The 24,806-nt window shown below is 34.9% G+C and overlaps 1 protein-coding gene across 1 annotated transcript in view; it reads left to right on the top strand.

Annotated features, from left to right (window-relative positions):
• Tmprss15 (transmembrane protease, serine 15) overlaps positions 1-24,806 on the top strand; it is a 116,216-nt gene that overhangs the window by 33,082 nt on the left and 58,328 nt on the right. Inside the window, exons 8-13 of the mRNA XM_005375963.1 lie at positions 1,638-1,778; positions 2,277-2,426; positions 12,834-12,939; positions 13,256-13,406; positions 15,680-15,815; positions 22,502-22,591. Of these exons, the coding sequence (XP_005376020.1) occupies positions 1,638-1,778; positions 2,277-2,426; positions 12,834-12,939; positions 13,256-13,406; positions 15,680-15,815; positions 22,502-22,591 (774 nt within the window). The remainder of the gene's footprint in view (positions 1-1,637; positions 1,779-2,276; positions 2,427-12,833; positions 12,940-13,255; positions 13,407-15,679; positions 15,816-22,501; positions 22,592-24,806) is intronic.

Below are 24,806 nucleotides of genomic sequence, written 5' to 3'. Positions count from 1 at the left end.
ATTACATATTGATATCTTCAATGTAGTTTCTCATGAAAACACATATAGACATACAAAGCTAATCAACCAATGCCTCACTGACAGTTTCTTTCAGCAAGGAAATAGGTTGATAGAGACCTATTGAGGAAAAAGTTTAACAAGCACTACTTAAACAGGTGCCCCTTCCAGAAATTTCCAAAGGTTGCCCAATCATAATGCCTGTCTGAGATAAGAATTCTTTCCTCTGTACCTCCATAGTATTTCTCCTGTATTTAATAATTCTACATTTAATTTTCATAACTCATCAGTCTTAATTTTTTTAACAGGGAATGTGTTTATTTCTTATAAATGACATCAGCATAAATAGTAATTCATAGAAGCATTCTACAACTTTTCTAGAGGTTGTGTGTAGTTTTGAGGTTTTTAATGGACCTCAAAACATAAATCTTGAACTATCTAGACCACTACAATAACATTAGAAACCTTAGGGGGCCAACTCATTGCAACTATCAAAGAAGACATTCAGCTGCTACCATGATGCAGATCCAACTGAGAGCCACATGCAAAAGCATTCCAGTGCTGTGGCGATTAAAGCAAGAAAGGGAAAGCAAAGGTCTCTGGAATACTCAATAGTTCATGAATATACCTCTGGTTAGAATTCAATGTTTTTAAATATTGAATTCTAGCATCAATGTTTTTTAATAAATAACATCAATGTTTTTTCCTTCAGTCTTCGAGAGTGGTGCTTTACAAAGACCTGAACCTGATACCTAGTTTAGATTGTCCAACAAAAAACAGCTAAACCATTCTTAACCCTTTCTTCATTATAGCAATCAATAAAAACCTTTTTAGACTGCTTTTGTCCTCTTGGTCCCTGTGGTCCCTGTGCCATTTTAATATTTTATATATTCTATGTACCTGCTGATGTATGTTTATCTGGGGTTATGTTTAAAAATTAAGATTATTTTCCCCCTGAAAATTAATTTTCGCTCTCTTAGAAGACCCTAGACATTTCTATAAATGTCCTATACCAATAACTTTCATCCATTCATCAAATGAGAATGTTCATGTCCAAACATTGTGCTAACTTTTGAGAATCAAAAATAGAAAGATATCTCCTAAGTAGTTTATAGAGATAAGGCAGAACTATAATAAAACCAATACCAATGCTACTGGAGCAGCCCTTCGCTGACCTCGGATTATTTTGAGATACTAAAGCTATACGGGGAGAGAGGCACATACATAATGCTTAGTTTTCACTATTGTAATTCTCTAAATCCTGTTAACGTGGCACAGGACACGCCTGATAGAGTGAAACTGCTAGTTTGATAACTGCTTAAACTTTGTGCTTCTTAGAGAAACTTTTTCAATGAAAACTGTGTTTCTTTCTTTTTATATGTGTTTAGTGTTGTTCCTAGTAATTAAAAATGAGAAATATGTTTTTTCAAGCCATGGTCTGTATAATAATTTGAACTCTTCTAATGTTTAGAAGAGACATTTCAATTAAAATTTATCATACAGTAATGCTTTTCATTAACTGAATGACATCGGACAGGTGAATTAATGGATCAGTCAATAAAGGATGAATTAGTAGGTGGATCAATGAGTGGATGGATGGCATGTCTATAGATACATAACAATTGTTCATGTTTTTGTAGCCTCTCTTTCGGAAATTGATCCTGGCATAATCAGAATTTTTTCCAACCAAGTTACCACCACCTTTCTGATCGAATCTGATGAAAATGATTACATTGGCTTCAGGGCATCATATACGACATTTAACACCAATGAGCTTAATAGTAAGTAATATTTTAATTACTTTTAATCGGCCTTTTAATTTTCAGATGCTTCAATGTTTTAATAGAATTTAAAAGTAGAAACTAAAATTTTCATTTTTCAAGGTCTTTCAAGATGCTATCTTTCAAGATCAGCATAAAAATAATTCAGAGAAATATCTGCATAAACTTAATTTTCATTAATTCACTAAAAGTAGTTCTAAGCAGAGAGAAAAGTTTAGGACAAAGTTCATGGTCCTGTCTAAACCACTGGAGACAAGGTATAAAATTTGAATAACAAAAGCTTGTATTTGCTAAAGCCTTAATAGGTATAGGAAACATTAATTTTAACAAAATGCTCTTTAAAAAACTAAATGGAATGAAATAATTAAAATTAATAAAGAACGATTTTATGACTGTCATTCAGTTTTCAGATGTATGAAGTGAGATTACTTTCAATGTAATCCAACTGTTCATATAGTGTACAAAATCTAAGGTTTTTTCCTCTCTTTTTAATCACAGATTATGAGAAAATAAACTGCAATTTTGAGGATGGCTTCTGTTTCTGGGCCCAGGATCTAAATGATGATAACGAATGGGAGAGGATTCAGGGAAGCTCCTTCCCTCCCTTCACTGGCCCAAACTTCGACCACACTTTTGGCAATACTTCAGGTACAATTTATAATTACTTCATGAATCAAAGGAAAAGGGATGTGTGTTCGGTAGTTTAAAGACAACAGTTTTAAATGAAAACGGCTTTTCAGATTTTTTTGTTAAATCATGTGGAAATAAATCCATTTAGAGGAAAAATGGTAACCAAAGAGATAACTAAAAGTGCATCTCATGAAACGTATTCTTTTACCCTACATATTCATTCAAGCGATGTTGAGAAGTAGGCAAGAGCCATTGGGACAAAGCAACTAGGTTGTCGCTCTAGATTTGCCATTTATTATTAACTAAGTAGGCCTCAGGGAGGCAATTAACTTCCTGATTGTTGGCCTGCTTTGACTTAATTTCATTTCCTGATTATTCATTGCTAGAGTACAGAAATACAAGCAGGTTTCAGATACTGATCTTGTACTCTGGAACATTGCTGAACTTGTATATTTTTATTAAAGAATTCCTTAAGGCTGTCTATGTACAAGATCATTCCATCTTGAAATGGAGATAGGATTATTTCTGGGAAACCCTATAGAAGTGGAACATGTGGGCATGTTCATGCTTTTTTCTGAATGGGATATTAAAATTGAATCATGAGTGGAAACACTAACACTGGAGACAGTGCTTTGACCAAGAAACTCACGATTATGGAAAAATATCTGGAGATAAGGCACCTTTGGTAGGAAGAACACTACCAAAAGCCTTGGAAGCACAGAGTCATAATAGAGAGATTCCTTGTTTAATAACTGAGTCCTATTGCCATGACTAGGTCATTGAATGAATTGGTCATGAAGTGAAGAATTGTACATAGTGTGTACATTGCAAACAAATGGCCAAAGGAAACTCTAGCATGATGACTTTGCTTTTATTTGTATAACTCTTACTTGCAGTACTGTAATGTATAGCAGAACATAAAACTATAGTACAATCAACAACAAAACAGTATTGTGTAAGTGGTAGTTCTGAAGTCTGAACGCCATGCCTTGGTAGTAAGTTTGAATAGTCATTAAACATGTAGGTCATTAAACGAGGAATATCTGTATCAAATGTAATCACTGAACAAAGGCTAGAAATTCAGAAGGAATGTGAATCTTAAAACTTAAGAAATTTTCTAAAAGGATGACTAAAAGTTTGTGTGTTTATATAATTTTCTCAAATAAGCAAAAAAAAAAAAAAATGGAAAAAATCCATCCCACAACATGATTTGCTGGGAGATTATTAATAAAAATACAATTCAATACAAAATACAAGTTAAAATATTAACCATGCATAGTTCTAGACATCGAGGGCACAGGTCAACTATCACAGTTTCTGAGGTCTATCAGAATCCTAGTGTTGAAATCTTTTCCATTAAACACTCTAAGCACCTCTTTTGTTTTTCCTGTTAGAGAAAAATTTGTTCATTTGTTCATTTGTTCATTTGTTCATTTGTTCAGGAAACAGTAGTTGTAGACCAAATTGCTACTACATAACCATTTGTGGTTAGCCTGTCCACACCGAAACCATCTTTAAATACCCACAGCAATCTCAGTGCCTGGATCAATCAACATGTAAATATTTTTTGAGGTTATGGATAAAAGTCAAAATTTTTGAATGAAAAAGTAATTTCTGAATAATTTATGGACAGAACAAAACAGCTTATAACATTAAGAGTTTTGATCACATATACTTTACTATTAATGGTCACTTCTATTATAAAGATTAATATGTTTGCTTTTATGATTGGAAAAGTAAATGATAAGTGGCCTGTCACTGCTGTCTACCGAGAGAACTCACTGCTAACATTTTCAGGATAAAAAAAGTAGATAATGACATCCTAAAAATATCAAAATATGCCTCGCATACTTCTTTAACTTGATCAAAATATTTTTTCTAAAAAGTTGCTCCTTTTAATCTAACTTCACAGTCCTCACCAAAAATCCCTTTCCATTTCATCTCTCACTCTTCCATTCAGAAAGCATTTTCTCAAGATGCAGGTCCTAGTCCATATACACATAATGCCTTTCTGAACAAAATAAACCAGATTATTTGTTTTCATAGATCAAATGTCATATCAAGGAAAAAAAGACAGCAAGCAGTGTACATGAAAACATATCCTGGAGTGTTCCAGGTGGGCGAGTGGTCTCATAAAATATAAAGCTTGGAGAGACAAAATAGCAGGATCAATACTAAGGTTCTGTTGCAAATTAAACTATAGTAATCAGGAAAAGTGTTATTGAAAAAGTGGCATATGAATCCAAACTTTAAAGTATTAAAGGGAATAACCATAGAGATTCATCCACATGGAGGGAACAAACAGAGCCATGACAGCCAAGGTGAGTGTGTCTGCTGTGTGAAAAATCAGGGGGAGCAGGACAGCCAGATGACCACAGTGCTCCAGAGGTTCTGGCTTTTTCCCTGAGAGAGAGGAACAGCTAGTTGAGGTTTCAGACTGTAGGAGTGGTGGGAGTCACTGACTGGTAGGTAGAGAAGAGGTTGCTGAAGGGCAAGAGTATTTATGGGGAGACCAGTGCGAGGCTGTCTCCTGACCCAGAGGAGAGATCTTGCGACTCAGAGCCAGCAGTAGATGTGATGAAAGACCAGATTTTGGATCTGGTTTAACAATAAGGACAACAGGATCTTGCTAAATGATCAGTGTGAACCTACACATAAAATATGCACTCCGAATAGATGGTCGATCCCATGAGACCAGAAATGTACTGAAAATGAGGACATACGTATTTTCTCACATAATTAATCTACTTTGAGTAAGCTATTTCCCAGAGCTTAATTCTCCACCGATAAATTAGTGGCCTGCATAGCCAAAGACTAACCCCTAGGTAATCACCATCACAACCTTCAGAAGAGGGCCTAAAACAGTCAAATAATCAAATCTTTTTTTCCCTATAGTGTAATAATAATAGTTTAAAAAGTCTCTACTACACTTGGACAATAGTGAGAGGGAAGTGCAGAAAAGATTTATATCTATTGACTGACAGATACCTTTTTTATGTAGTTGAAATCTTTGGTGTTCAAATTATCATTTTTCTACTTTTAGGTCATCCTAATAAAGATAAAATAATTCCACAGATATTTGAAGAGTGTGAGTACATTACAGGGAAAAAAAAAATGGTTCAGCTTGCCAACAGATTAAATAACTAAAGAAGACGAAGCTGACCAAAGTGAAATAAGTTGAATGTCAGGGGGAGGTTTTAAATACGTGGGTGGGAAGTGAGGTCTCAGGAGAAAGTCCTGTAGCAAGAGTTATTTAAAATTAGATAAGATAGAGCAGGTCAGAGCGCACCAGAGGCAGTAGGCTTAATACATCCTCTCCAACTGTCCTACCTGCGATTTCATAATCTACCAGTTATTCTCCCCCAGGGGCATTTTTCTTCCAACTGGCTTTTTTATGTGTAAGAAAATCCTACCTCTGTAATGGGAAGAGAATTAAGTCTCTCCTGCTGTAAAGGTTTTTTGGGTTTTTGTATGTGTGTTTTTGTTCTTTGCTTCACTTTAAATGACAGGAAAATATGAATGAAACAGATAAACTTTGAGTTAGCATTGCTTTAGGGAAGAACAGCTAAGCCCTTTCATTTCTCCAGACCTTGTGAAGAGTGCTCTCTTGGTCAAGGCACAGATCCTCCCTCTACGCACTGCCCTCACTCAGGGTTTCTCTGCACCTCTTAGAAGCAAAAGGAATTGGGGTAGATGGTGAGGCGGATGTAGAGGAGCGCTTTAGGGTGCTCATCTGTTCATTACATCAAGGGAACATGAGGTTAGTGACATGCACAAATGCGGGGGTCACAGGAGAGCTAGATGGCCCAAAGAAAAGTGTTGCTTTGGTCTCATTTCTCAGTGAAATCGTAATTGTTCTAATACTTGAAAGACACCAAAGTAAGGAAGCAAAGACCATTAAAATATAGACCATGGAGCCTTAGGTGAGTTGAAGTCTGACCTCCCTTTCAGAATAGTACCTCTCCTCTGCCTCAGGTCCCACATCTAGAAGGAGAGGTCGATGGTAATAGGACTTGACTTTAAAGGCACGTAACAAATGTTCAATTGGTTACCTGAAAAAAAGTTTTTAGAAAAATGTGTGATGTTTGAAAAATGCCCAAAATGTTAGGAGTTGCAACTATTTTTTTCTGTGACCCAAAAGTATGCCACAGGCAAGAGTTATCTGAGGTACTGTTCCGAGTAGGACCCTGGCAAGGAAAATAATCATTTGGCTCAATTTTCAAAGGTGTGAAAAAAAGAATTAAGACATATTATGTACATGAACCTATTCTCCACAAGGAATGCAATCATCATGTACTGCAAGCATGTGCTCATAAAAAAAAAATTAAAATTCAAAAAGAGGTATATTTGTGTCATGGCTTGTGTCTCAATGTCCCCTCAAAGCCTCGTGCAGCATGGGAGGGGATTTTTCAGTACATAGCTGGATCTTGAGTGTGTGGTTCTGGGATCAAGGATGTATGCTTACTAAATCAGCCCACGAATTGTTCGGGCATAGTTCTGACTATGACAAAGGGTGTGAGTGCTACACACGCCCTAGGGTAGGTAGCCTGAATAAAATATAAAGGCCAGAAAGCAGATTAATGTGCTCTCACCTGCTTGGTTACCATGGACTATTTCTTCTGTACAATGCTCCTCTGCCATGCTACCCTGCCTTGGAACCAGCTGACTATGGAGAGAAACCTCTACAAACTGTGAGCCAAATAAACCTTTCCTCCTTTAACTGTGGGTGTTGAGTATTTTTGTCTTAGCAAGAGAAAAGTAACTAAGACAATTTGCATTTTGTTTAGCATGAAAACTTTTTTAAATAACCATATTATTTTATTTTTCTTCAGGCTTGAATTTTAGAAAATAATAGTACTTTCTAGTAGTGATAGAATAAATTTGGACCTCTTCTTCAACCTAAACTTTTGTTTTCGTTTTTGTTTTTTTGTTTTTCTCTGGTACCGGGAACCGAACTCACGACCTTGCGCTTGCCAGGCAGGCGCTTTTGCCGCTGAGCTAAATCCCCAGCCCCAGCCCCATCCTAAACTTTTAATAATGTTTATCTACTAGATCCAGTTAGTTTTACATACACATTGATAACTCAGAAAGCCATTTATGTGTGCTTATTTTTCTTCCTAAAAAGAACTCCAAGTTTCTAAAAAGCACAACTCTTTCTTCAGGTTCTGGTGTCTAAATCAGCATCAACACATGCTGCTGAGCACTTTTTCTTTTGAACTGAGTTATTGGATGGGAAGAAGTTAGATTCTGTTCACAGAGTAATAAGCAGAAAAAGTGGCAGAAGGAAGCTGTATGAAAAACTTAATGACTTCAGAAAGAGGGTCACTGTGTGCACTGACTTGAGGTTAATTCCAATCATACTAGAGGACATTTCAAGAAAATTGAAGGATTTTAAAGGAAGTAACCGTCTGACAGTATAAGATCCATATGGTCATGGAAAATGTCTACTTAATCATTTCTTTTGTAAAGAATTTTAATAAATGTAAGCGCAACAAGAAAAAGTAAAAGCAAGTCAAGTAAATGTAACAAGGATGTATTAAAAAAAAATTCAGCTACTCCTTATAGAAAATTTAAAAATGAATAAGTTATGTTTCTTTCTTTTCCCCAAAAGTATTAGCAAATTTGAACTTATGCATATTTCTTACTCTTATGAGTAAGAAATGCATAGCTGAATATGATGTGGTTTTGCTAAAGTGCGAGATACCACTGAAAATTCAAGAGGAATGGTTACTTCTAAGTAAGAGAAGTTGTAAAGAGATGGAAACTTGATTAAGTGATCTCAAATATTAGTACTGTCATTACACAGTGTCCAAAGTGGTTCCTAAAGTGGAGGTGGGTGCTTTGGCTCACCCCCACCATGGGGCAGTTTGCAGATTCACTCATTTCCATCAAAAATAACTGGTCTCTGGACACATCAGTAAGAGGTATAAAGCAATTTATTAGGCAGAATTAAAAGTACACACTCAAAAAAAAAAAAAAATAAGAGTATGGACCATCACAAGGGAGAGGGGTGAGTGCTATATTCTGAAATGGAGGATATTTATGTGTTTGAGGAGACATAAATCTACACAAGTTGTGAATCTACAGAAAGTTTGGGCTTGATTTGCAGGAGAAAAGCCAGCCCAGCACAGAGGTAGAAAAATACTATCTCATTTCCTGTTGAAAGGACACTCGATTTTTTACAGGAGAAAGGCATGGGCTTAATCTGTTAATATTTGTTTTATTTTAAAATGGGTGGTCTAGGATGTTTTGCCAAAAAAAAACATTCTTTGAAACTTTCGAGTCTGTTTCTCTACTTTAAGGTCAGGTTTCTGTGTTTTACCCTATCAACTGAGCTAATTTATAGATTTATAGTACAATTAAGGGATTTGGGGTGTGAAAGCCGCCCTCCCCCCCAGTAAAGGAGCATGAAGGAGCCAAGGGAGTAGAGATACAGACAACCTTGAGTAACTGTCATGAAGTTGCAGTCTTCTTAAAAGTACATTTTTCCCATTATGATTTTCCTTGACTCTTTCTTGCCTAACTTTGCTCTTTCACCCTATTTCAGTATGATTTTAACAAAGCTCAATTGAAAAGGATGTAAAGGATGGGAAAATAGAGAAAAGCCATAAAATTTTATGTGTTTGGAAATAGTACCATCATCAACAAAGGAACTGAGTGAGCCACTCCCTCCCCTTCTTTCAACTGCAAATGCCACACAACTAAGGATTACACATGTTTCTATAACCCTAAAACAGGGACGTTGTGTGGGCTGCTTCCCTTCCCTCCTTTCAGTCATACACCAAACTACCATCACAGAGAGAGACAGTGGGAGGCACCTTGGATCAGGGGTGTCTGACCCTGAAAATGTCAGAAAACTGAGTGATCAAGCCCTTTGTTTTCTTGCCTGCTTTGCCCTTCTGCCTAACCCTGCTCCTCCACGATCCTCAGTAAAGTTTCTACATACTGTGAAATGTACGCTTGGCAGTTCTTTCCTTGTCGAATGTTAGAACTTAGACTATTTTTTGCCTGCTCAGCTGAAGCAGAAATATCAAAATAATCTAAATTTTTCAAAGTCCTCTATATACATAAAGGAATTATGTGAACCATGGCTAGGAGATATCGAGGTCAAAATATTCAGACTGAATTTGTAAGTGATTTAACAGGACAAGAGAGAGTAAAATATCTTGAATGAGGGGCTGGTTAGTTATGATACATAACAACACCCGTGATGAATCTAATCATCATGCACTACGAACATATAACAATAAAATTAAAAAATTAAGAAGGAAAAAGGTAATAAGAGGCCAACTAGAATGCACATGAAGAAGCAGTGTCACCTTAGTGTAGGTGATGGAGAATTCCAAACAGGGGTTTCAGAAACTGGAAATAAATAGGACAGTGATGGTCTGCTTTAAGTCACCACCCCTACTGTTGCAATTTCTTCTCCAACTAATGAGGTATGCTAACAAAAAATACTCTGCCAAGTAAAACCAATTGTGAGCGCTTATCAAAAGAGAATGCAGGGGTTGGGGATATAGCTCAGTGGCACAAGCGCCTGCCTGGCAAGCTCAAGGTCCTGAGTTCAATTCCCAGTACCCACCCCCCCCAAAAAAAACAAAAGAGAATGCAATTTGAAATCATGCCATTTTAAAATTATTGAAGGCAAAAAGGCAAGATAGTCTTACGAGAGACCTAATGTTACCAGTGTTTGTGTCCCAATGAAATTTGTTCCAGGTGCTTGGTGCCTTGAAAAAAAAAAAATTAGCCGAGACATAAAGAAAAGGAAGAAAGAATTTACATTCACTGAAGGTGGAAAAGAAGTCCACTCTGTAGCAAGAACAAGCTGGTGAAAAGGCTCATGGCAGCCACACGGAGAATGGCGGGGTCCTTTCCTATCTGGAATTTGCTGCTCACTCATGCAAATAAGACGTTTAGGGCAATTGTCCTATCAGAAACTCACTAGTTCCGACATCAGATTGAAGCTGTCCAAGGCTCCCTTGTTTTCACACCATACATAAATAAGGAATTTATTTACTGGTATTTATTTATTTACTGGAATTTATTTACTGACTTATTTACTGGTCAGAAAGTGGCACCTTTCTGACCAGTCCCACCTACAGTGTTCAAGAACTACACAATCATCCCCGACTGTGTTCAGCGCATGTGCTCTGGGTCTCATGACTTTGACAGATTATACCTGCTTGTTTGATCAGATTTGCCCCTGCTCTAATCTCTTACCTCACTAACAAAAGCAACCTAAATTCACGGGTCCCAGAAATCAAAATTAGAAACAATGTGTGCATGAAAGCTTATTCCCCAAAGAGAGGAAAAATCTAATCATGTGAAAATGAAATGGACTGCATTGGAATATGATTCCTGTTGAATCTGGCATGTTAATCTGTCAAGTGACCTCTATAGACATAATGTCATAGATGTCATAGATGTGAGAACAGATTTCCTTAGAATTTTGGAACTTTAGACAGGTTAATTAAAGTTTTATGTAAACTATAATTCTCTACATTTAGAATTCATAATTTTATACAGAATTTCTTTCATCTTCTAATACTTTAACTAAAAAATTTAGCTTATGTTATACAGATGGCAACATTATGTATTATCTTACTATATTCTATAATGTACAATTCTATATGTCCTATACTATACTGTGCTTATTTATTTATTTACTTATTTATGCAAAATCTATAAGATATTAGACTGCACATAATTAATTTTGCTTTATGTGGACATAAATTCATATTATGGTTGTACCATAATATTTTAAATATATCATTGTTTAGTGAATACATAATGGACTCAAAATTGTTCAGATTATAATTAATTGACCATGAAAGCACCCAAATATAAGTAGGAGCACAATGTGTGTTTGCATAATACAATTGCTGCTAACTAGACATATTTCTGAATACTTTAAAGTGTTCAGTACTTATACATGGCATATAGTATTTTAATTATTTCCTCCCAACTGCTTCTTAAGCAAGTGAAAATAATGCCATCTTAAAATGGATGAGTTGGGAATTTAGGGAATGAATTCTGAAACCATTGTTTTGTTCTATGTGCTGTTTTTTCATTAACTGAGCCCTAGCTAAATAGCTAAAATCTGTATTCATTAAATATCACAGCATATCTAAAAATGAGTAGTGTGTTAGTAATATAAAGGGTTAAACATAGATTTTCTTTTACTCTTTAAAATCTAAAACCAATTAATGTACATATATTACCTGTATTAAGATATTTGACAATTATTTTATATTAGTAAATATTTATTTTGAAAGATTTTCACATTATGGGTCTAATTGTTGTACTATAGGGCATAGGCAGTTCTACTATTATTTCTCATTTTCACTTCTTGTTCTGACTCTGCATGTTTTAATTGAGTGTTTGAATTTTCTTAGCAACATAGCCTATGCTTTTCTGTTGGAATATGCAAGGGGGAAGATACTTAATTTGAAGCAAATGCTAAATTTTAACAATTGATTAAACACTCACATGGCAATCAAATTAGGATAATATAATATCTCATTTACTTTATATCTTATTGTTATCTGGTTCCTGTTTCCTCCTATGTGTCACAAAATAAGAATACAAAAAATTGTCCTAAGAAAATCCTTATGATGTTCTTACTTTGTACATTTTGAATGACTCAAATCATTGGTTGGAATAATGAATTCTAGAACAGAAAGTACTTTATGCAGTGACTTGTGCTATTTTTAAAGCTTTTACATGGATTAGCATCCTTCCTGCTGCACTGTTATCTGATTAGTTGTCATTCCAAGGAAGGTAGAAGATAAAACCACTGTACAATCTAATGACTTCTCATGTAGAGATAAGCACTGTAGTCAATGAAATGTAAAACTGAGAGTCTTTTAAACTCTTAACTTGCCTTCAGCCATGTCTTTAAATACTTTTATAAATCATGAGTTGGACTATCCTCATGTCTAAATTTCCTCATGCACTGATTGTCTCAAAGATGTGGATTACTTAAAATATATAATAAATTGGATTTAAAGAGCAGATTCCAGAATTGTGAATTGATTTTCCTAAATAGCTCTTTGTTGTGGCAGAGTTATTTATTTCTGGGTTGGAGAGTAGTATCCTGTCATTCTATAATAATACTGTACATTTCCACTGGGTGTGATGAGCCACGCCTATAATTCCAGTTACTCAGGAGGATGAGGAAAGAGGATCACAAGTGCAAGATCAGCCTGAGTAATCTAGAGAGACCCTATCTCAAAAGAAAAATTTGAAGAGAAGGTAAAGGAACTGGGGATACAATTCAGAGCTCCCAGGGTTCAGTACCCACCCCCATAATGTTTTTATGTGGTTTCATCCTAAAGTGTCCCTTTCTGTTTATAATGATGCATCTCACACCACAAAGATGCCAATATTTTAGTAAGTGAAAATGTTTTTTCATTGTTTTCACAGGATTTTATGTTTCTACGCCAACTGGCCCAGGAGGAAGAAGAGAAAGAGTGGGGCTTTTAAGCTTACCCTTAAGCCCCTCTTCAAATCCAGTCTGCCTTAGTTTCTGGTATGCTGTAGTTAGTTACTGCTTTGGTTTCTGGGGAAGCACATGTTAAATATTGTCTTATTGAATGAGTAGCATTGCCTTTCTCAGGGTACCAAGCTTAGATTTCACTAAAATATGGACCAATGTTTCAACTTGGGTGCTATTAGTTTTTTAACTGATAAAGCAACAAAATTCTGTAGCTTTTCCTCCTCTTCTGAGGAATTCTCACAGCCAAGGGAAGAGCAAACTTCAAAGGTAGTAAAGCATCTGAAGAATCTAAAAGGCACTTACTCGAATGTGGTAGGAATGCAAACATTTTTGCTTATTTCCAAACTAGGTATTATATGTATGGTGACAATGTCTACAAACTCAGCATTAATATTAGCAGTGATGACAACCTGGAGAAGACAGTTTTCCAGAAAGAAGGAAACTACGGAGAAAACTGGAATTATGGCCAAGTAACATTAAATGAAACAGTGGAATTTAAGGTTTGCAAAACACTTTGTGATTTATATTTGTATTTATTTATGGTGATGTGAGAACATTTTACAATGACAGCAGTGAAAAGGGTAATTTATTTTCTGAAGATACACCTCTCCGAATCTATCTTTCTAATCTCTCTAAGTTTTTTTTTTTTTGAGTACCTTTATTTTCATTTACTGATTGACTTACTAAAAACCAACAATTTGCTATTTGAAAAGTACAGCTTGTAATGATCCATAAATCCTTTAAAACTTTGGAGAAGACTTCAACTTTTTTCCACAACCTCATAGCTCAGGCCAACCCTGTCTCCTTACTTTCTCTACCACCTTGAGATTTTTACCTTTTCACAATCCCCACATAGGTCAGCCTTTCACTTTTCTGCATGCAACTTTTCCAATTAGGACATCCATGCCTGTCAGTCTCCACCCACCCTCCCCAACTGTGGCTTTATCTCCATATATTTCCTTTGAAAACAAATTCGATGAGTTGTATCATTGGAAGCCTCTGATCATTTATTTCACATCAAGGTGAATCAGTTTTTCAGATAACAGTTTAATGTGATCTCTTCCTAAGGGTTTTGGTAACTAAAATATAGGCTATTAGTTGGGTCAAATTAGCAATGCTCTAATTGGCTAATTTCAAGAGAGGTAGTATCACTTTTAAAAGACATATATTTAGAAATACTCTGTCATCACCAAAGGCTTCAGCTCTCTCCTCTGATTTGACATTTGAGAGTCAGGCAGTCATCACTGACCTCTTCCTCATTCTTGCCCCAACACTTTCATTCCTTCTTCTGTTTTTCCTGCTTTCCTGCTCTTCCTTTTTCCTTCTGTTTCAAATATTTTACTATGGAGTTTTCTTCCTCAAATTTGATTTTTTTCTTATAATCCAAGAAAGAGTAAGGAGCAATGGTCCATGTACAGAACAAAGAGATTTAGAAGTGAAGAAATAAGTATTTCAGTGGCCAAATCTGACTCAACTGGCTGACAGCCTTTTCTAAAGTGGTGTAACCGGGTCCATATATTTGGTTTTAGTTCATCTGGAAGAGTGAGAATATCAAGTCCTACAAACACAGTAGTCCCCTAACTCTTATCCACAGTTTGTTTTTCATGTTTCAGTTACCTACAGTCAACAAGAGTCCAACAATTTCAAAGGAAAAATCACAGAAATAAACAACTCATAAATTTTAAACAATTTTTTATAGCTTGTTATTATAAATGCTCTATTTTATTATTATTTTATTCATCTCACTATACCTAATTTATAAATCGAACTTTATCATAAGTAATATATATGCAATATTTGATGTAATATTGTCTGTATAGAGTTTAGTACTGTTTGATATTTCAAGCACCTACTCTGGGTATTAGAATATATTCCCTTATAGTAAGGGGAACTACTGTATTTGTACTTTGGCTTTGCTGTTTTATTGTGAAATCTTGAGCAAGTCACCTGAGTCTCTGAAATTTGTTGCGCTCATACATGAAAGAAAGTAATACCCATTTAGCATGCCAACCGGCCTGAAGTAGGTGAAATGAATGCATACATGTGTGAGTGAATGAGTGTACAGTAGTGCTCAAAAATTAAATAAGATAATGTTTATCATTATTTTAGTGTAATATTCATAAGGTGCATATAATAGGTATTCCGTTCATGTTTTTCTTCTCTTATATAGACAAGTATGCAAGAAAGTGCAAATGAATACTTTCTACCTGAGAACCTCTAATACTACCTTTGCTCACAGTCTGGTTTTGGGTCCTCTGGGCAACAACTATATACAGTATCCCACACAGAACTGTGGGTGAACTAGGACTAGTACAGCAAGCCCTGAATGAGCCTATTGTTGTCCCATTTAGTTGATCTAATCACATACTTAAATTATCTAATCACTGTGATTCCTCTTCAGGGTATCTACGCTCTAAGAAAGCTGACAGCAGCCACTTGGGTTTGTAATATTGTTGGAGAAGGTGGGTGTCTGGTGCCAAATGATGTGTACGTATAACAGAGTACAATGGAATCTGATGACACCAAGAGAGACAGAGTCAGAAACTATAACTTTTCTTAACTTAGGAGGAAGACACAAGTGAAAATTTAGCGAGTGGGTACACATAAATCAAAAGTACTTAAAAGTCATAACCCATCCATATGTCACTATGTAATAACTTGGTTGTCATATATTTGGCTCTCACAGTGTGGATTCTGCCGAGTTATTGAGTCACAAGAAGAAAAGTCAGAACAGATTAGGGGAAATCACTTAATATATGTCTTTGAATTTCAGGTTGCTTTCAATGCTTTTAAAAACCAGCAGCTGAGTGATATAGCACTGGATGACATTAGCCTAGCATATGGAATTTGTAATGAGAGTCTTTACCCAGAGCCAACTTTGGTTCCAACTCCTCCACCAGAACTTCCTAGTAAGTAACCATAATGTGTAGTTTTCCTAAGTCATTGTTTATAGGTAGATCTTGCTTTGACTTGTTTTTGTTTTCTTGGCTTAATTTAGTGAAATTTTTCTTCACTTAATTCAGTGAAAATCAAAGATTAAAATATAAGTAACATCTATGTGCATGTTACATAAGAACTTTAAAAGGTCATTCATGATTTTGTTATACATCATATTTACAATCATATCAGAACTTTTGCATATTTAGGTTTTTGTTTGGTTGTTTGCTTTGAGTTTTAGAAACAAGATCTTGCTATGTAGCCCAGGGTAGGCTCCAGCTCATAACGATCCTTCTGCCCAGCCTCCCAAGTACCACATCATACCCAGTACTTTTTCATTATTGAAAGCAATGGAAGTGCTGATTTCCATTTTTGTTTTCACTAAAACACAAATTAATGCTATATTGTCCCTGAGGACCAACCTGTAGCTGTTGGAGAAGGTGCCATAAAGTTCTCATGATCTTTTTAAAGAGGATTTTAAGATTCCAAGGGGAATCCAGGTAAACCTGATACTCACCAATTCTAGTTTTAGAATAATTTAATGACAGTGAGTGAACCTGTACTTTGAATATATAGATGAGGTCAACAGAAGATGTTTGTCTGGAAATGGTGCCTTTGAAATCTTTGTACTATTTTCCCTCCTTCAAGCCATTCATGTGTTGCAGCTGAGTATTGACCAAGATTCTTTGCCCTGTATGATCTTTTAATCAAAAGAATAAATAAGAAACCTATATCTCCTTGTGTTTTAAACTGAACTTGAAACATGTCAGCTCAGAGAAAACTCATTATCATTCATTTTGTCCTTATCACAAGATACAATCCCTTCACAATACTTTCAAATGATGGGATTTATAGAAAAAAGAAAGGTACAGATAATGACAAATCATATCAAATACTCTTTCTATTATACTTTTCACACTGAATTGTTATTTTCATACAACGACTTCCCCCACCTTTGAACTGTAGTGGTAGGAAGTCGGTGTGAGTCTGCATTTCTACTTGGATTGAGCCTCCCCGCTGCTCTCTTTTGTCGTGGGTTTAAGAAGGGAAGCATAACCACTCCATTTTTTATTTTTTCAAGCACACTTGAAACATAATACTTCCAAAATTGTATATGTGTCAGCTTACAAATTGCAAGTTAAAGGAAAAAGGCACATTAGAGGTGAAAAGCTAAAGGTATATGACTAGTGTTTGAAAACATGTAACAAATAAATGAGTACCATTAAGTTGAAAATACAATATTGTCCTATTGGTCCCTCACACTTACGACTAGTTTCCACCTGTAGCTTGTATATTTAGGTGCTTATGCAGGCTATTCATGAATTCTGCAATATTCAAACACTCATTTAAGGTATGTAAATACAATGTGAAAAGCACTGCAGAAGAAATGTAAGGTATAGCAATAAATTATACATTCCAAATCTTTAAAATCACTATCAGTTTAATAAAAGACGAAGTACTAGCAAAGTTTGATATGGCAATCATTTAAAACTGTAGGCCTTCTTCTTAATCCTTTCTGTCAATCTGTCTTTCTATTCATCACTGAAAACACTCTACAGATAAACAACATAGTTTCAAATGTACAATATTTAAAACATAGGAAACCATGTTGCATAAAATATAATATTTGAGATAACTTATTTATATACCATACATTCAAATAAAACTTTAAATATGGCTTCATATGTTAAGTTTATATATATATGGCCTACATATCTTCATATCTAGAGATATGAAGAGAGAATAAATGATAATACCCCAATACCATGAAAGCTTGGTATCTTTGCATATTTTAATATTTGGAAAATTATAATGATACAATAACCCATCTGATTTAAAAAATAAACTTAGAATTTGCCCAGAATATGTTTGTTCCACTTTCCAAATGGTTTACTTCAAGGCAATATTGAGCGCAGCAGAAAATGTTAATTACCATCAAATGCATTCTGAACAATTTTATTCTAATGCCATTTGCAATTGGTTCAGTGAAATTCTTATTTGCACAGAGCTTTTCTAGTTCCAGATCACTGATTTGTTTAAGCAAAAATAAAAAGAAACCATAGTTGACTGAGTAATAACTTTTCTTTCACTCTTTACGGAGCATTTAAATAAGAAAATAGTCCCAGACCAGTAAATGAATAATGAGGTTCTGTTTCCTCCCTGTCCCTAGCGATGCAGGCTGTGCCTAGTTTGGGGAAATGTAAGTCCAGTTTTCATAATGGCAAGGTTTCTCCCATCTTGTGACTTCCCTCACTTGCTGCTCTAACCTCCCCCTCCCCCCATTGTATCTGTGGCATTGTCATGGATTAATTGAAATGTGGACATTATGCTAAGCGCATTTTAAGAAAGCAAACATTCTGTTACATCAACATGATACCAATTTCCAAAGCTATTCTGATGATTCATTACAAGATACATACAAATATAATAGATGTGTACAAAAAGAAATCCATATTTCAGGACCCCAAGATAAAGCTAAATAATTTAACTTGAGTTCTCCATGTACAAATGAATCACTACCTGGTTCTGTCCTGGTGATTGATGGTTATATTCAGCATATCATTCTCTGCTATTCATTTCACTTAGAAGGAAAACTCCCAGAAAATTCCATATTAACTTCACTCAAAGACTCTTGTGTGAATGTTTTTAACTGGTCTATTTTGTGTTAGCTGTTTTGTACTTTTAAAACAAGTAACCCACTTTTTACTATCATTGGCTAGATTTCTATTAAGAACAAACAAACCAACTGGGAAAGACAATTTAAGCTTGTCACACATTTAATATAAGTATTTTATAAAAAAGTATTTATTAATTTTGCCATGAGTTGTCACAACCACTTATTAAAGGCAATATAAATTTTGATAAACTGAAACCAAATATTCATGACAGCCAAATTTTTAAAATGCTAACTATAATAGTGAAAAGGATTTGCAACATATTACTATGCTCATAAAAATAATTATTGTTTTTTAAAAACTACTTTTAAAGTAATCATCAGTGTGAGATACCCTTTCTGAAGCTACATCTATTATTTCCCTCACATAGGATTATCAATCAAATACCTATTTTATTGCAATTGTTTTCTTCTTTATTGTTGTACCCTAAAGATCTTTAATTCAAATGCTCTTACTCTAAATGGAAGCTACGCTCTCCTCCTTTCCACCCCACAGTAAATGTCTCCGCATTGTCACATATGTCATGGAAATCAGAAGCTTAAGCATGAATTAAAAATGCTATGCCTCAAGGATATTATCTATCCCTGGCAACTACTTTGCAAAATACTGCATGCTATTTATATTTTATGTGCAGTGAAAATCCCTACTGGCATAGTCAGAAATTAGTCAGAGTACAAATGTTTTTGCAAACAGCTTCAAAAAAGAGAAATGAAAGAGCTTAAGACTATAAATGAGTAGAATCTCCTACCCTAAACAGACTGCTTTAACTCCTTCCCCGGGTGAACACGACTTATCTAATGAGACAGCATGACTGTGATATCTGAAATTACATTTCATGAATCTTTGACTCCTCTACTAAGAAGCACATGTTCCATCTCCACCTTACTCCCACCACCATTAAAAGTAATTCTGGGGGGCTGGGGATTTAGCTCAGCGACAAAGCACCTGCCTGGCAAGCACAAGGTCGTGAGTTCGGTTCCCGGTACTGGAGAAAAAAAACAAAAAAGAAAAGTAATCTGTCATGATATTTAGAATGGTTTAAAATACTTTTGTTAATTCTTTACAGTCTTTTATATGCAGAGCATAAGTGAAATTTCTTAATCAAGCAAAAATCACAGACATCTTGGAGGTCACTCATTTAATACAAAACTGTAATTCAAATGCATCTCAGTATTTTAAAGGAATGAATTTCCTAAGACTTCTGTTTAAAGGAAAACAGCTAAGTAAACTGCCAGGCTGGACAAGCTTAACAATTCCATTTGATAATCTTTTTTTGCTCTGGTTGTGAGTTTGTTAAAATTCTATCTACTCATTTTTACTTATATTGTAATCCTCTGTTAAACATTCAATCGCATGAGAATTCAAGGCATCTTCAAAACATCAGGTGTTTACTATATTAGTTGTAAACACTTTGAAATCTTCGTTTTCCTTAACTAGAAATAGAGATAACGGTGTCACACACACACACACACACACACACACACACACACTCACACTGACGACACCGGTCGAGTTGGCTTTCTGCAGTCATCAATCTTTGCTCTGTGGAAGAAATTCACCTCTCCCCTTGGTCTCATTGAAGATAGGTTTATGCATGTAAGTGGAGAATTACTAAGATTAAATGAATTATGTGCATGTAGGCATTATAGGATTTTAGCAGATCCTTTAGAAATCTTCACAAAAAAATTAGTCAAGAGATCATTGCTTTCAAGTGGAGAACCTACCCTTCATCCATCCTCATTACCGTTCCTTTGATTTAAATCCCTTCTTCAGCATCCTAAGTACATTACTTTCTTCTTTTTAGATCTGTCCTTCATGGACCTTCCTTTTCAGTGCACTTCTACTCTCTTTTTCTCATATACCTGTCAAATTCCACTTATTGAAACTTACTCTATGCTTCCATGGCTTGGACCAGATGCTGGAAATGATTCAGAGTTCAATAAACTCACTGGGAGATAATAGGGTACTGTGGAATAAGCTTGAGGTCAACAGATGAGGTCTTGATCTTTGACACTTTGACACACAGGTGAATGTGTATGGCACAAAGGAGTAACTGCATGACTTCAAATTTCAGACTGGCCATTTAAAACTGAAATACCACAATTACTTAATCCACGGGATGCTTTGAAAACCAGTACTTCTAGTAATGGAGAAGCACTTTTCAAAAATTATCTGTTTACAAGAACTCAAAAAATCTTTAGTATAGAACTATTTTAAATTTGGGAAAACCAAGTCTTAAAAGAACAGTGAGCTTAGAGCACAATTTTAATCCAATATCTCTAATGCATCTTCCTATTATACCACCATGTATGTTTTCCTCCAGGATGTGAAAATATACATAGACTTTCAGGAACTAATAATATTTTGCGATAATTTTTATTAATTTTATAATTTTCCCCATATCTGGATAAGCCTGGCCCAGAAAGGCACATGACATAAGACCATGCCTTATAACTTCATAGAACAAGACAATTTGCCAACACTGCTACTACTGAGGTACAGTAAGGGCCTCCTTTATTCCCTTCATATATATATCATGAATCAAAATATAAGTACTTGTTACATGTAAATTTGAAAGATGCACATGAATTTCAAAGGATCTAAATATAACACATATAATATATACAGTGTCCAATGGAATGTATAATGGAAGGCACTTCCATTTATGAGACAGTTATATCTCCTAGAATCTGGTTTCTAGTTTGGTGAGGGTAAATTCCATGCCATTTAGTAAAATAAATATATAGATATAGATAGATATAAATATAGATATAGATGTATAGATATATATTTCAAAAATACTTCAATTTAGATTCTTTTATTCCTTTGATATTATTTCTAAATATGATGATACAATAAGAATTAGAAAACTGGGACAGTAGTTGGTGAATTTTTATATTACTTAGAATTTGTTTCTAATAAATTAGAATATAAAGTGAAACATATTAAAATATCATTAAATTAATCTGGCTAAAGTGTCATATCCTGAACTGGAAGATGTTCCATTTTTTCTAATAAATTTGAATTAAGCTCCATGAGTCCCAATCTGACTCCCAAAACATGTTAGATAACAGATCAGTTCAGGGGAATTGTTAAGCAAGGAGACTCAGTCTGCCTTTCCTGGTTGTCAAATGCCTCAATATGCAGGATTGAAAAGCTTTTTCTCCACACTTATAGAAAAACAAGAAGTACAGAATTTACTAGCCCTTCTCATACAAGAGTGGCAGGTAAAGGCTTTCTTCTATTATAAATATTCTTGTTTTGCTATTGCTGGGATCCAATAGCTTATTTCATGAAGCCTACTTATAAGAGGTTTGGCAAAAAGGTTTTCCTTATTCAAATAATTTTGGGAAATGGTGCACATTATTATATTCTCTTGAAGACTCACAAAAGCAATAAAAATAGAAAGATTTTGAGGTCTTTAGCAAAGAGACCCATTTACTTATATCTTTTCCCTAAATTGTTACAAATTTTTCATTTATGGAAAACCTAAAGCTGGGCATGGTGGTACACACCTATAATACCAGCACTTAGGAGGCTGAGGAAGGATACGGGGAAAATAATAAAATAAGTAAAAATTATATGGCTTATCCAGATATGGGGAAAATTATAAAATTAATAGAAATTCTCACAAAATATTATTTGTTCCCAAAAATCTATGTACGTTTTCACATCTAGAAAGAAAACATACATGGTGTTATAAAATCCTACAAGTTTGAGGCCAGCCTGGGCTACAAAGCGAGTTCAAGACAAGCCTAAATTGTATAGTGAAACCCTGTCTCAAAAAGACCAAAAAAGAAAGAAAGAAAGAAAGAAAGAAAGAAAGAAAGAAAGAAAGAAAGAAAGAAAGAAAGAAAGAAAGAAAGCCTAAAATTTATATGTCAGAATTAGTATTCTAAGAAATTTAACTATAAATTTCTAGTATTGTGTGTGAAACATTGTGCTGCTAATGACTTTTTTTTTTTTATTGTTTTCCTTTTCAGCCGACTGTGGAGGACCTTTTGAACTATGGGAACCAAATACAACATTTAGTTCTCCAGACTTTCCAAGCAGCTACCCTAATCAGGCTTTCTGTAAGAGCCATTTCTTTTCTGGGACACCTACGTTGAGGTTAGATCCTCCCTTAACACAGCAAGGTTAATTTGTCAAACACGGTACACCCAGCATTTTTTGCCTATGACATTATTTAATACGATGAGAGACTCAAAATAACTGTTGCTAATTCTGTAATTACTTCACACCAGGTAGAATGCTAATGCTTAATATTCATTTTTTCCAGTCAATTCTCACAATAACTTTTAAAAGTAGCAGTCATTATTATACTTCAAAGGAAAGGGTTGGATAACACCAATAAGTGGGAGAGCCAGCCTTACTGCAGATACCTCTCTCCTAGTCTCCCTTGCCTTGCTTATGCATGCAATGTTCATAGTGGGTATGAAAAGTTTGCAATTTGATAGAACAAAGTCAGTTATAAGGATAAAAAGTAAAGAGCCAATTATGACGTCCACAATTTTGGCAAATGTATAGTAAAATCAATTAAGCACACAGCCAGGTAAGGTGGTTAGATACCCCAGCATAAAAAAGGAAATAATGAGGATCACTAAAACACCTAAATGTAGAGAGAACAGTTTGCAAAAACTGTACACAGACTGTTTCAAAGTCAATGGTACTACCTAGAGAAGCTCAGTAGAGCTACATAGGCATTGCAGTAAAGATGCAGAATCCCAAGCTCATCCTGCGAAATTCTGCTTCGTTAGGTCCAAGTTGGAAACCAGACCTGTTCCTCCCAGGCCCATGCCTCGTTAGGACAACTGGTCTAAAAGGAGATTTCTACCAGTGAAAGAATTACACCAATGACAATGCAAAATGTGTTAGAAAAATGCCAACCTCTCCCTTCAGAGAAGAAGATATAAACATCAATTTCAGAGTCAAATGGAGTCACTTTTACAAGGATATATCTGATCAAAATAAATAAACAGCTATTAATCTAATTAGACTTATATGAGGAAACGTAGATGATCATTTGTACTTCGAACTGAAAATAAATTTCTACTTTGTTGAGTAAAGTAATAATGTAAAAACTTCAAAAAGAGTCCAAATATAAAATAATGTGGAGAAATCAAAGAAATTTACTCATTCACCCAGAACTTACTAAGCACTTTGTTAGATATTAAAATATGTAAAAAGCAAAAAAGAATGATAACTGTCTGTATGAGGATTTAGATAAGCAGGCATCATAAAACGTTCAAGAGAAGGTTAAAATAAAGCTAAAGGCAGCATGCTGTGTAGAAGGCGCATGGAAGTTCTTAACATACAAACACGAGGAACCATCACTTAACTTTCTAGAGAATGTTTAATATGGAAACATGTTACTGACAGTTTAGAATTTTGTACCATGTGATGATGTTGGAGTTTTATTACAAAAGCATCAGGGAGATGTCAGTTTACAGGAAAACAGCAGAGTGTTAACTTTAACAATGGCGAGGGTGTGACTGGGAGGAGCACTCACTGAAATAGGACGAGGAGGAATGAACATGTAAAAAGTTAATTCTGTTTTCCCTTTAGAACCTGTTGAATTTAAGGCATGTACATAAGCAGTAAATATTGGGATGAATTTGTCTACATCTCAAAAGAAACGTGAAATACTTTGAAGTTACTACTGTAAAGAAGAAATCTCATTCCTTAAGAGCAAATGAGACTACTCATAAGAAGGGAGGAAATCACCTAGAACACGATACAAAAGCTAAATCACTCTAGAAATCAATGAAAAGTAATGTTTATTAACATGGAAAAGGATTTCCAAATGAATTATCAGCATGCAAAATATATAAATAAATGCTAAAATTTTACATACATGTTAAAATTTGCTTGACTATGTATTGCATTTTACTCAATTTTTTATAAATTTAATCATAAAAATTTAAGTGCATGCAAATTAAAAGGTTAACATCTTTTGATATTCATAAATTTAGTACTGCAGAAGTATGTGCCTACAATCTTTAAAGTACCTCAGTTTACATAAAAAATTCATTTATGAAAATTTATTTCAAATTTAATAGACATTTTACTATAAATATTCTTGTTTTGTTTTAGTTTTGTTTTTCTCCGGTACCGGGAACTGAACTCGTGACCTTGCGCTTGCCAGGCAGGCGCTTTGCCGCTGAGCTAAATCCCCAGCCCCTGTAAATATTCTTGACCAAAACACCAATGTAGTTTCCAATCAAAAAGCAAAGCAGGGCTGGGGATTTAGCTCAGCGGCAAAAGTTCCTGCCTTGCAAGTGCAAGGTC

This window comes from Chinchilla lanigera, unplaced genomic scaffold, assembly GCF_000276665.1.
Source record: "Chinchilla lanigera isolate Chin_1 unplaced genomic scaffold, ChiLan1.0 scaffold00006, whole genome shotgun sequence".
Lineage (NCBI taxonomy): Eukaryota > Metazoa > Chordata > Mammalia > Rodentia > Chinchillidae > Chinchilla > Chinchilla lanigera.
This window is presented reverse-complemented; position numbering and strand designations above follow the sequence as displayed.